A 12,761-nucleotide genomic window follows, 5' to 3' on the forward strand; every position below is an offset into this window, starting at 1 on the left:
TTCCAGTCCAGAAGAACGGAAGTCGTTTTGAAAATTATTGTTTCTTATTTATATTGTAACTGATTTTTTCCCTCCAGTATACAATAAAATTGTAGAGTCATTAGTTCAATTGGAAGCAGGAAAGATGAAAAATATGGGACCGCCTTCGCCGGGAATCGAACCACGGACCTCTGGAATACCGACCCAGCGTGCTACCGTTACACCACAAGAAGAAAGAAATACCTTATAAAATTAATTCCCGTACAGGAATATGAAAACTCATTCTTATTTAAACATCAATATGGGAAAATACCACTCGAAGAGAATATTACAAAAACCATAAAAATATTAGTACATAAAGCATTTTCTCTTATTTTTAAAGACAATTTTAGCTTTATAACGGAAAGAATGAGTTTCAGGAGGTTCCAATGAACAATACGAAAAGTTCGTTACATTAAAAAAAAAAAAAAAAAAAAAAAAAAAAAAAAAAAAAAAACTTTCTAATTTCTATCACTATACCGATTACTTTACATAAAAATCGAAAAAATACAACATGCGCATCATCCTATATTCTATCAGTGTTAGAATTTATATTCAACATCAGCAACATGAAGCTCAGGATACATTCTATGGGGAATCAGATGTACAAGTGGGATGTGGAATTTATATCATACTATTCACTTCCATTCACTACCTCAAACTATCAATGAGCATGTACTATATCATGCATTATTGCGTATCTGCCCAGAGGGTCATTGCTATCTTAGAGGATAATAAAGCCTCCAGACATACGGCATATCTGATGCAGGAATGTTTCGACTAGAATAATATTATTGCATCGCATTTGTGGGTTGCGTAAGAGGAGATGAGATAGTTGAAATTAGTTAAGTCCTTGACTCAGTGCTGAAGAGGGGCAGTGTATAATAATATGAAGACACCTCAAAAAATCATTGTCGTATAGACTGAACTACGCGGGAAAAGATAACGTCATTTGATTACATGTGTATATGATCTACATTTACCTAGATAAATGGAAGGAACTTTTGAACTATAGGTATTTATGACGGATATCACGTTTTTTCCTCCCTTGATAACATATATCAATAATAAACACTTGTGTAGCCACATAAGCAGTTATGTGGCCTTGCATCTAGTCAGTGTTAATGGCAAAAATGTTCTTCATTTAAAAGTAAGTGGAACAAAGTAAGGTTCCACCATTATGTGTTAAAGTTAATTTTTTAAATAATTACAAATACGCACTTTATACTATTATAAAATACTCTTATAAAATGTCAGGAAAGGAGTTGTAAGAAAATATTCACAATACTGGATATTGATAATTATATGCGTACGGGTGAGATATACGCGCGTAAGGGTTCGTAAATGCACACAGAACCCATGGCAGCTAGGTAAAATTTATTTCACCAAAAGACACACTTTACCATTCTGGAACTTTCCACAAAAATACTTGTACAACTCTTCTCAGGATGACAATTCAGAATCAATAGCTACTACTTCAAACTACTAAGAATGCTAAACACAAAGCAATGCAAAGTGTCCCTATACGGCAAAGCTCACACGGATATACAGATACTCCGAAATCGACTTTGAACTAAAAACTCAGAAAATGATGTGTAGTAGTCAGCACACTCGGCGTGTATTTGAGAGGTTCGTGGTTCGAGTCCCGGCGAGGGAAATGCTCATTTTTTATGTCTCCTGCTTCGAAATAACCTAATGTCTCTACATAAAGATCAGTTACAGTTATAAAGGAATCCGACAAAAAGGTCACCAATTTTGATGACTTTTAGCAGTTTCTCGTTAAAATTGGTGACAAAAATTAGTTGCCAAAACCATCTTTAGCTTGGCGAAAGCTCGCCAAATTAGCCATTTAACGCAATGTTAAATACATTTGTCCCTGTAATCTTATTTTTCTGGCAGAACTTTGTCTCTTGGTGCATTTCATTTTATATTATACAAAAGATACTACAATTTTACATATAATCTGACTAAATTATTTTCATATGTACGAAATTCGTGTCAATATGTTATCATCAATATTTAAGAAAATATGGCTCATTGTTTTTCTGATACTGTGTGTGACCGTGTGTGAAGTATGTGTAAATGAAAAATGTGTATACCCCCTTCTAAGAGATTTAGTAGTATTTTAGTATGCCGATAATGTTTTGCTATTTTTTAATAATATATACCTTTGTACATTTTGAGCATCTTCACAATACTATATTCTCGATTGTAGGTGTAAAATTATGAACTGAAAGGTTATAAATGAAAACCTTTTGCTTGAGGTGAATAGTATCTTTGTTATTACTGTTAGTTTTAGGTATTTTTAATTGGGCATTTCTTGGCATGCCCATTTAATTCGGCAAATTTCTTTGATTATTTATTTCTCTACTTAGTTTAAATCCAGTGCATGTGTATATATAGGTAAGCTCAAATACGACTATTTCATTTTCATCGACTGGTGTAGTGGAAATGTTATAAACATATGGATAAAAAAAATCAAGTAACATTTCTATAATATTTGGAGCTTTTACAGACATTAAATTGAGATAGTTAATTTTAATAAAGAAAGAAATAAACTAATGAAAATAATATCTACCTCTCTTTTATCGTGTGCGATGAGCGGATTTTTTCCCCCTTTCTCCATTTATTCAAATGCAAACTTACAAATTTCAGGACAAAGTAAAACAGTTCAGGAGAAATTTTCGAATTTGCTTTGCCATTCATACGTTATACTCTGAAAGTAGTCATCTAGAGGATGGGTTCATTAGCCCTAATAAGTAATGTCATTTAATAGTTATGATTATAATAATTTGATATTTATAATCGGCTAACACATGAAAGACTAAGAATTTGTATTTAATACTGTATAATGTTGCATTCTTTCGTGTCAACAAAGGAAATAAAAAATACTGTGCTTGAACTGACGCTTACATAAGACAGAACTGTCATAAAAGTTACTGGAAACTTTGCTGTAATTTTATGCTGCAAATTTTACTGTTTTTATAATAGCGAATACAATATATATTCATTTTATTTCTATAAGACATAGAAGCTTTATATTGTTGCGAAATGTCCATCCGCGGTAAGATATCTTCCCCACAAAGCGGGTTTAGAGTTACTAAAAATGGCAAGGTTAGGCAGAATTGCCAGATTTGGCTAAATTTTAGCGACAAAATTGGCGATATGCCATAGACGGTTCGAGAACATTCTGGAACGAATTCCTACCAGTTTCCCCCGCATGTTCTCGAAGGCATGCCAAAAGCTGTATAAACCCTGTCTGTAAGCAGATTAGCAGTGTATCGTGGAGTCTATCTTGAGTTTATCGTGGAATGTATCGTGAATTATATCGTGAAGAGGATCTTGAGCTCCTAGAGCGATCGGACGAGCCGGAAGCATTATTTAGTGTTTTGTCGTGAAGCTCTTTTCACCGTTACAGCCTTGCTTCATTGTGTTTATAGCAGTTTTTCGACGATTGTAAACGCGTCTTTGGAACTCTCCTGCGAAATACTGGCAAATAAATTGTATTTTGATTCTTACTGAGTGCTGTCGTCACTGGATTTAGAGTGCTGTCGTCAAGCACTCTAAATCCGCGAACCCGTACAACGCAACAATATATTCCTTCTCTCTCTCTCTTTGTGTATGTAAATGCATGTATATATATATATATATATATATATATACTAGAAAGCATGGCGTTCATACGAAATGACCGCTGTTCTAGATATTATAAATTGCAATGAAAATTATTTGTGCAAAGGTGTCTGATAATTCAAACTGAATTACCCACGCAGGCGGCGAGGACGCCCCTTTGCTTACTGCCCCACGGTGTTTCCCCCTTCTCCTTGCTTAACTGCTTAAAGTAGAGAGCAATGAAGGAAACCACTGGCGGTACATTTCTTAAGAGCCACCTCTAGCTCAATAAATAAAGGTGATTTAAATAATAAAATGTTAATTCACATGTCAAAGCTCTCTTTGTACACATTTCTTGTGTAGATCTTTCCATCATTATTAAGCTCGCCTTGCAGTGGACCATCCATTATTTTTAATTTTACGTCCGTTCTTTCACGTACTCTTGAACAGACAACATAAAGTTGACCGTGTTCAAAAGTAGGCTCAGGTAAAAAAATGCCAACACGCTTAAGCGTTTGGCCCTGAGACTCATGGATGGTCATAGCAAAGGCAAGTTTCACAGGAAATTGTCTACGTCTCAATTGAAACGGCAACCCTGTGCCGTGGCAACTTCACTTCATTGGCTAGTACAGTTACGCAAGCAATAAACTACCGGCGACAAACAGACATTTAAGCCGAATATAATAAAGATACTTATTTATTTCATTTTATTTGTTTTTTCATTGTTGCCGGTTTTTGCCGGTTGCATATTTCCGAATTCTATTATATATAGATGTTAAATTTATTTATTAAATGTTAAATGCACGTGCTCTTGTATTTTTAATTTTTACGGCTTAGCTTTCTCATAATATTCGTCACGCGCTGTACTGCACGGGGAATAAAATAATTTACAGTTACGCAAGCAACCAATAAACTATCGACGACAAACACTTAAGCCGCATATACATAAGATGTGTATGTGTAAATTGATGAAGTTAAATAAAGAATGTATGAATATCAAATTTATAAATTTCTATGTCTGAAAGATATATATTATCATGTGAACATAAAACAGGTGTCTATAAAAATGTGTATATGCTCAGTATGATTAATAAGGGCATGTTGCTTCAAATCATTTAAAACATTCTCCTTTCAGAAAGCAAATAAGCAAGCAAATTCTATGTGCGAGTTCTAAGAATATATCTGATAGTTATGCCATTCCTACATTTTATATGGAGCTTTGAACGGTTTTCAAGCTTTTAAAATCATGTATTAAATAATATAAGGAAGTAGTAACAAATAAATAATGAAACCTTTCATATTTTACATTAACCCCAAAAGGGGTTTAATATTTTTCGTTTAAATACACATATATGTTCCGAGAACATTTTGGCTAAAAATACTTAAAAACAGCATATTTTTAGAGTTTCCGATGGACAGGCTTGCGCGCTGGAGCTGACAATGTTTTATTCCGAGCAGTGTTGCCACAGCTCCCTTTGTTATTGTTGAATTTTTAATAAAAAAAATTCGTTATACTTTTACAATATATGAAATAGATAATAAAACAAATTCGAAATTCAAAATTCGGGCTTTCAAGTGTCCACATTCGGGTGGATGACTGCGTTATTCAAAGTTTCATGGCTCTAGGTACCTATTGTTTTCTAACAATGTGAGAAACATATATACATTCAGGCAGATTTTTCGTTATTTAATTTCTTTAAAAACAATAGTGGGCGAAATTATTTGGTGGGAACAATTTGAAAAGTGATTCAACTCATTTAATGATTCGATGCAAAATGCCGCTTAGTCTGGCATAATAATTATAATAATAATTAATTATAATAATTATTATTATCAGAACAATTAAAAACAATAAAAATTAAAATAAAGAAAATTAATACAACATATAGGCGAGAGAAAACTAAAGCAAATATCTACTTTACCCATGTTGTATTTTCAGTTTAAAGAAAAAAAAAAAAAAAAAAAAAATCTGAAAAACATGTTGTTTTGAAATAAATTTTAAATGTACTAAAATTACTTATTATTAGCTTATCTAGGAGAGAGAGACCTTAGAGACTCTATGGCCACTATAATGGCCATCTCATCTTCAAAAGGCTAAAAAGAGGTAATGTTTATTAGGTAAGCTAGTAATAAGTAATTTTAGTACATTTAAAATTTATTTCAGAACAACATTTTTTTCAGATTTTTTTTTTTTTTTTTTTTTTTTTTTTTTTTTTTTTTTTACTGAAAATACAACATGGGTAAAGTAGATATTTGCTTTAGTAAACATTACCTGTTTTTAATCTTTTGAAGACGAGATGGCCATTATAGTGGCCATAGAGTCCTCTCTTTGGAAAGACGGGGTTGTCCACTTTAGTGGCCATGTCTTTTTCCTCCATTTTCCAGGCTAAAACGTGGGGTGAAATGTCAAATTTGACGTCCCTGGGGTTTTAACAACTTATCTCTTTCAAAAATCTTCCTTTTGCGACATAGTTGCACCCCTCTGAGAATGCATTAAACTACACACAAGAATCTTTGTTGCAAATAGGAGGTGATTTCTTAAAGGGGGGAAAGCATTCGGTTCAAGATTCCCCGTTCTTTGGTAGCTTTTACTGCTACCAAAGCCTCAAAAGGTTAAGTAATACTATATCGTAATGAAAATTAGGCTTGAAAAAAATTCTCTTATTTATTTTGTTTACCTATTTGCTTTAAATTTCTGCAATACACTGCTGGGTATATTTTTTGGAATTTGAAGCAGTCCTTGTTTTTGTTGCGAAAACAGTATTCTCATATTTCTGCGTTTGGTAGTGCATTATTTTCTTGTACATTGCGAAAAAAAAATTAACAGTTCTGTATCATCCGTTATGCAGGGCCGATTGACGAAATTCAAATTGTGTTTTTCATGTCTTGAAATCGCGACTTAGGATATATATTAGATTTATATACAGTATTATTCTGACATAGGTAGTTGGACACAAAATCGGCAGAAAAAGTCCGATTCAGAAATATCAGGAGAAGTATCAGGAAACGTCCGATAGACATAGTTTTTTTCCATATTTCGGTTCTATGACTCATTATGCCTAGATATTATTTTTAAAATTTTTAGCGAGAAAGTTATGGATAAATTTTAACATTTATCTTGGTGCATGTTTATCAGTGAAAAATTTATGGATAAATTTTTAGTTTTATATTTTAGTGAGAACGTTATGGATAAATTTTAACATGCCAAGAATCACTTGGCGGAATTTTTAATTTATAGAAACATACCTGCTTTTTTTTTTTTTTTTTTTTTTTTTTTCATTGATGCACGAAAGGAAAAACTGGTCCATCGTTCCATTCTTTCCAAACATTTTAATAAAGTGCTTAAATCACATTTTCTTTACTATCGCTTATAATAAATACGCCAAAGTTCAAAACGCGCCAAAATGTAAAGTCACGTATATCTCAGGAAATTTTGAATAAAATACTCTATTTTTTTGCAGATGTGCTTAGAAGTACACCCGCATTAAGATGATGTTAAAAATATTATAGGTTATAATAAAAAAAAATATTCGAAGAATTTATAAAAAATATTTTAAAACACAAATTTTTAAAATAAATAGTAAAAAATGTGAGAATTACATTTGGATTAAGCCTGAATTTCGAATTCTGGAAGAAAGAATCAAGCAAGTGTAATAAAAAAGAGATATTATTAAATATATATATAATTCAATTAACACTGAGGAGCTAAACTTTTGAGAGCTAATATTTTAAAAGCTACTCGTGCGATTTTTACAAAACTTGGCAGTTTGGCAGAATTTGAGTCCTAGAATCGAATTATGGAAAAATTTGGCATGCCATTTCAGGAAAAGTCTGATTTTGTGTTATAGTAGAAGAACGCTATATAATAAGTACCTATATTAGAATAATGTTATATAATAAGTACCTATATTAGCTATACAATGCTATATATAAATCTAACACATATCCTAAGTCGCACTTCCGAGGTATGAAAAACGAAAATTGAATTTCGTCAATCGGCCCAGTAGAACAGATGATATAGAACTAACCTTTTTTTTTTTTTTTTTTTTTTTTTCCGCAGTGTGCCTGCGTATTTTATGTGTGATTAAACACCTTTTATAACATATTAATTTGCGCTGTAATTTGTAAACAAACAAATATACGCGTATTAATTTGTGCATATAAATTTTGTTAATTATGCAATGTCTTTTGTCGCTTGATCAAGCAATGATTGCTTTCATATTCAGACTGTTTATTTTTGAATGCTCAACGTTACTTTAATAACGCAAATTTTACAATTCTTAGAATTTATTCCCGTTTAGTAATGGGAAAACCATTGTCAAATTTTTATGTGTATTAAATAATAAGAAATTTTATCTGCATTTATATTGAATTTTTCATATTATTTGACATATATTCATATTTTTGACATTTTAATACTGTGCATGTGTCCGTTTGAAATTTTTAAATCTAAAATAATTTGATAACACTATCAGTTATTTTCTTACACCTAATTACTAATAAATAATAATACAACATTTTCATTTTATTTATATACTTTCTCTTTGTGCTTGAGAAATGTCCGGTGGATAGATTTACATGTAAACAAATGTTTTAGTTTTATTCCTTCTAAATTTGAGCAATTTCTCTTTCCTTTCGTTACAGAATCACTCGACGTCGATCAGCGCCATCTAGTGGTGCAGAGATTGTGCCTGCAATCCCGCGAGTCCAAGCAAGGTCATGAGCGTTCTCCCTCCCTCTTTCAACAAAATCATCATCATCATCATCATCAACAACAATCACCCATTCTTCAACATCAACAAATCTACAGGCTGAACAGGCACTCCGAGCCCAATTCGAGATTTGCGCACGATTACCTCTCAGATGGGTAAGAAATTCCTTCAAATTGTAGTTGTTCACATTCTGTTTCAATTCACATCCTTGGTCTTCAACGCGCACTCACTTTAAAGCTTTTACTCTATCATTATGCATTCCAGTAACAGTAATAAAAGGAAATGAAGTACTCTCTGTAATTAATTTTTTTTTTCAATTTATAAGGTATTTCTTCCGCTTTCTTAGCATTCCTTCGTGGTGTAGTGGTCAGCACACTCGGCGCGTATTAGAGAGGTCCGTCGTTGGAGTCCCGGCGAGGGCGTTGCTCATTTTCCATCTCTCCTGTTTCCAAATAAGCTAATGTCTTTACAAATTATTTACTGAAAGTTTTTGCATTTAATTATAAAAAAAACGATATAGTTATATTTTTAGATATTCATCTCCGCTATGGGTAACTTATAATGTAAATAAATAATAAAAATAGTTGTAAAGACATAAGGTATTTTTTGGTAGCAGGCAAAAAGAAAAATAAGCGTCAACAATCGCCTTCTCCGCCTTATATACTCCACCTTTTAAAAAGCGACGGGGGTTTTTTAGGGGACCCAATCGCCAAATCCTGGGTGAGGAGAATCGTCATCCAACACCCTTTTAGTTCGGGCGCCACTGTAGATACATTAGGTATTTTTTGGAAGCAGGCAAAATGAAAAAGGAGCAATCGCCTTCGCCGGGAATCGAACCACGGACCTCTGGAATACCGGTCCAGCGTGCAACCACTACACCACGAAGGCACGCTAGGGAAGTGGGAGAAATACCTTATAATGTATTGCTGAGGTATTTACTTACTTCTGCAAGCCTCATGACCTATCTGATGAACAAGAGAGGTTTGTATTTCTTTTCTTAAAAAGCAATAATAACAACAAACTAATAATGGTTATAAAAAGGTAAAAGCAGTTGCGTCAGGAGTAGCGAAATACCTTATGTAATATAAAGAAATTTAATTACAAACCCTGTACGTTATTATTTAAGCTTCTAGCCCGTTATTTTGTGTTAAATTGCTATCCTATCAGCCTAATTTACAATTCCTTGCCATCATATAAATTTCCATGGCTCGCGATATTCAAATTAGGTGGAAAGAGGAGAGTATTTAAAGGAAGGTTTTAGAAGTCAGAATTAAAGCGTGTTCTGCATGGTTGTACGCCACGTTGCAAAATTTGATTCTCTCGATTAGTGTTTTATGATGTTGAGTTATTCTTGCCATCGGGCTTGTTTACGCCGACTTCGGTCAGTGCCAACTTGCTCGCTAATTATACTGTGAAGCTGTCAGCCTACACATAATTTCATTAGTTTACTTCCTCAATTATCTTTAATTTAGGCCAAATTATTGGCTTCTGACCACGAGCTGGTGCCGATTGTTAAACTTTATATTTAAATTAATTAGAGAGTGTTTTACAATCTTTCCCTGTCTCTGTGTCACTTGCAAGACTTAGTGATAATTCACCGGTTGTCTTTTAGAGTTTTGGTCTAATTTTATGCTACATAAGAAAACCAGACTCTATAAGCCTTCAGATAATTTTTTTAACATTTCTTCTTGAAGAGTTCCTTAAAATACTTAAAATTCCTTGATTTCTGTTTGATATTTCAAAGAAACAATAGCTGTATTCTCCCTTTACTTTTTTTTTTTTTAGTCCAAAGGGCCGTTAGCAGAAGGTTGTTAGTCTCGAAACATATTTTGCGTCGAGTAACTGCAAACGGCTGTATCACTTTTCAAATTGTTGCCACCAAATATTATCGCCCTGCATTATATTTAAAGAAATTAAAAAATGAAGAATCTGCATGAATACGTTTTTCTCGCATTGTGAAAAAGCCACGATGCCATCAAGGTTTGAATAGCGTAGTCCTTCACCCAAATATGGGCACTAGAATCTAGAATTTATAATTTGTTTTATTATCTATTTCTTATTTTTTAGAATTTCACGATTTTTTTTATTAAGAAGCTCAACGATTTCAAAGCGAACAGTCGCACCAACAAACTGTACGGAATGAAATATTTTTATCTCTAGCACACAAGACTGTTTATCGGAAATTCTAAAAAGGTGCTGTTTTTAAATATTTTAGTCCAAATGCTCTCAAAACTTGTATCGATGTGCCAAAAAAAAAAAAAAAAAAAAAAAAAAAAAAAAGCCTCTTTGAGTGTATTATAAAATCTGAAACCTTTCATATTTTTGATCACGCGCCTGAAAAATTAAGCGACTTTTTTTTTAATGTTCATTCAGGAATTCAAGATCAATCAGTGATTGTTAGTCTAAAGGGGCATTAACCCAGACGAGCTATTAATATCAAAACGGCATTTTGCGTCAATTCACTAAAATCGTTAATAAATTTTCAAATTGTAGCCACCAAAAATTATCGCCCTGTATTATATTTAAAGAAGTTAAAAAATAAAGAATCTGCATGAATGTATGTATATTTCTCGCATTGTGAAAAGACAGTAGTATCTAGAGCCATCCAGTTTTGAATAACATAGCTCCTAGAAGACACCTCCCTCCATCCAAACATGGGCTCCTAGAAGCCTGAATTTGAATTTTGAAATTGTTTTATTAGCTCATTTATATTTTATAAAACTTTAACTATTTTTTCTATTAAAATAGTCAACTATTTCAAAGGAAGCTGATACATTATACGGAATAAAGCAATTCTAAAGATAGGCTTAGTCTCACTAAGTGCTCTCGAAACGTATATTTGTGTGCAAATGAAAACGATAACCCTTTGAACATAATATAAAATCTGAAACCTTTCAGATTTTTTTCATTATTTAATTGATTACGGCAAAGCCCGCAAGATGAGCTACCTGCCTAAGGAGATGGATTATTTTGCGGAGAATGTTATAAAGGAAACTGGCTCGTATTCATATAACTGAAATGAACAAACATGAAGAGGACCCTGCAGACGGTGTTTTCTTTAGAATTTAATTTCATGTTTAAATATCAGTAATCAATGGACTTTATTGATTATCTTAAGCAATTTATCCTTTTGCTTGAGATTTTACATTGGTCTTTTAATGGTACATTCTTAAACTATAGATTTAAATTTATTATGTACTAGTATATTTTCGTAATCGAAGCAATAGGTTTTAATAAGCAATTATCTTATTTTAATTTTTACACTGAATATGAAATTTTATCATTTAGAGATATTAATTTTAAAATGTCAGTGCTTAATATTTAGCAGATAATTTATTAGAAATTTTAAACATGAATCAGCGTTCGTTCTGGAACATTAGCGTTTTACGATATTTGTTGAATCAATGATGCTTTGTGGATCATGGTTTGCGAATAGAAAATTAAAGTGTTTTCAATAAGAAAAGTGTATTTTTCACAAAATTAATGATTTTGTTCTTTAATGATTAATACTCAACTTAGAAATATTTAAACAAATTCCTTTCACATCAGGACTTTCACATGCTTTGAAAATTTTTGCTTCTAAACCCATTTTAGTTCTTTTCTAAAAGTTTCCAGTAATTTGAATCATTTATGTTTAAGGAATATAAAAGATCATGTAAAAATTTATAATATCAGGAAATATGTAGTTTCAAGCTAACAAAATCGATTTCTAAAAGTAACGATTATTTGCCCTTTCATCTTGGCATTCATTTTGGGATATGAAATGGTTTCAGTTACGAGTAAACTAAATGATTATCAAAATAAAGAAGGAGCTGGTAAATGAATATCTTTCAAAGCTTTAGAGGGATCAAAATGTAGTTTAAAACCGCACATATTTTAGTATTTAATTAACGAAAATTACTCATATGTCACTCACTTAAAATGCGTCTAAAGACATTAAGGAAACAAGAATAAAACGTTACGGAAATGATTAATTGTTTAATTACTTTTGCGAGCTAAATGTAATTTCGAAATTTTTAAAAATTTGCAACTCTTCAATTAATCGTATGAATAATAGAAATGTAGCTAATTTTAAGGATACTATAGCAACAAAATTCAATGCAAGTTCCGTTAATTTGCAACAGTAATTTTGAAGGTTAATTAGAACTTTCTTTTTCAGTCGCAGAAGAGAAAATAAGAAAGGAAAAGCGTGTGCATACGTGATAACAATAGACAAAAGTTCGAGTTAAGGAAGGGGGAGAAAAGCCGTTGGTGACATCTATTGACCAAAAATGAAACAACTGTGACATAATTTCTTTTAAATTTGATGATGTAACGGATTAGAATTGGTATCATTAACAAGAACTGAAAAATTTTTATTAATGTCGAATGTCTCTATCAAATTTAAATCGCCAACTCAAGATTTGTTTGAATAATTTT

General features: G+C 32.1%; 1 protein-coding gene and 1 non-coding gene across 4 annotated transcripts in view; one reads left to right on the plus strand and one right to left on the minus strand.

The window, feature by feature from the left end:
* The window catches only part of LOC118193355 (cell adhesion molecule Dscam1-like), a 978,906-nt gene that overhangs the window by 896,922 nt on the left and 69,223 nt on the right, over nt 1-12,761 (plus strand). For 2 of the 3 annotated variants that reach the window (XM_085823255.1, XM_085823256.1), the window contains exon 24: nt 8,275-8,497. In XM_085823255.1, the coding sequence (XP_085679381.1) occupies nt 8,275-8,497 (223 nt within the window). Of the gene's footprint in view, nt 1-8,274; nt 8,498-12,761 lie in introns of those variants that run through there. The other variant, XM_085823257.1, reaches the window with a different exon arrangement.
* Nucleotides 9,159-9,230, minus strand: TRNAT-GGU (transfer RNA threonine (anticodon GGU)). Its single transcript has one exon. It is a non-coding gene; the product is annotated as a tRNA-Thr (tRNA).

This window comes from Stegodyphus dumicola, chromosome 9 (assembly GCF_044657685.1).
Source record: "Stegodyphus dumicola isolate Sdum_Otavi_A_Nest chromosome 9, ASM4465768v1".
Lineage (NCBI taxonomy): Eukaryota > Metazoa > Arthropoda > Arachnida > Araneae > Eresidae > Stegodyphus > Stegodyphus dumicola.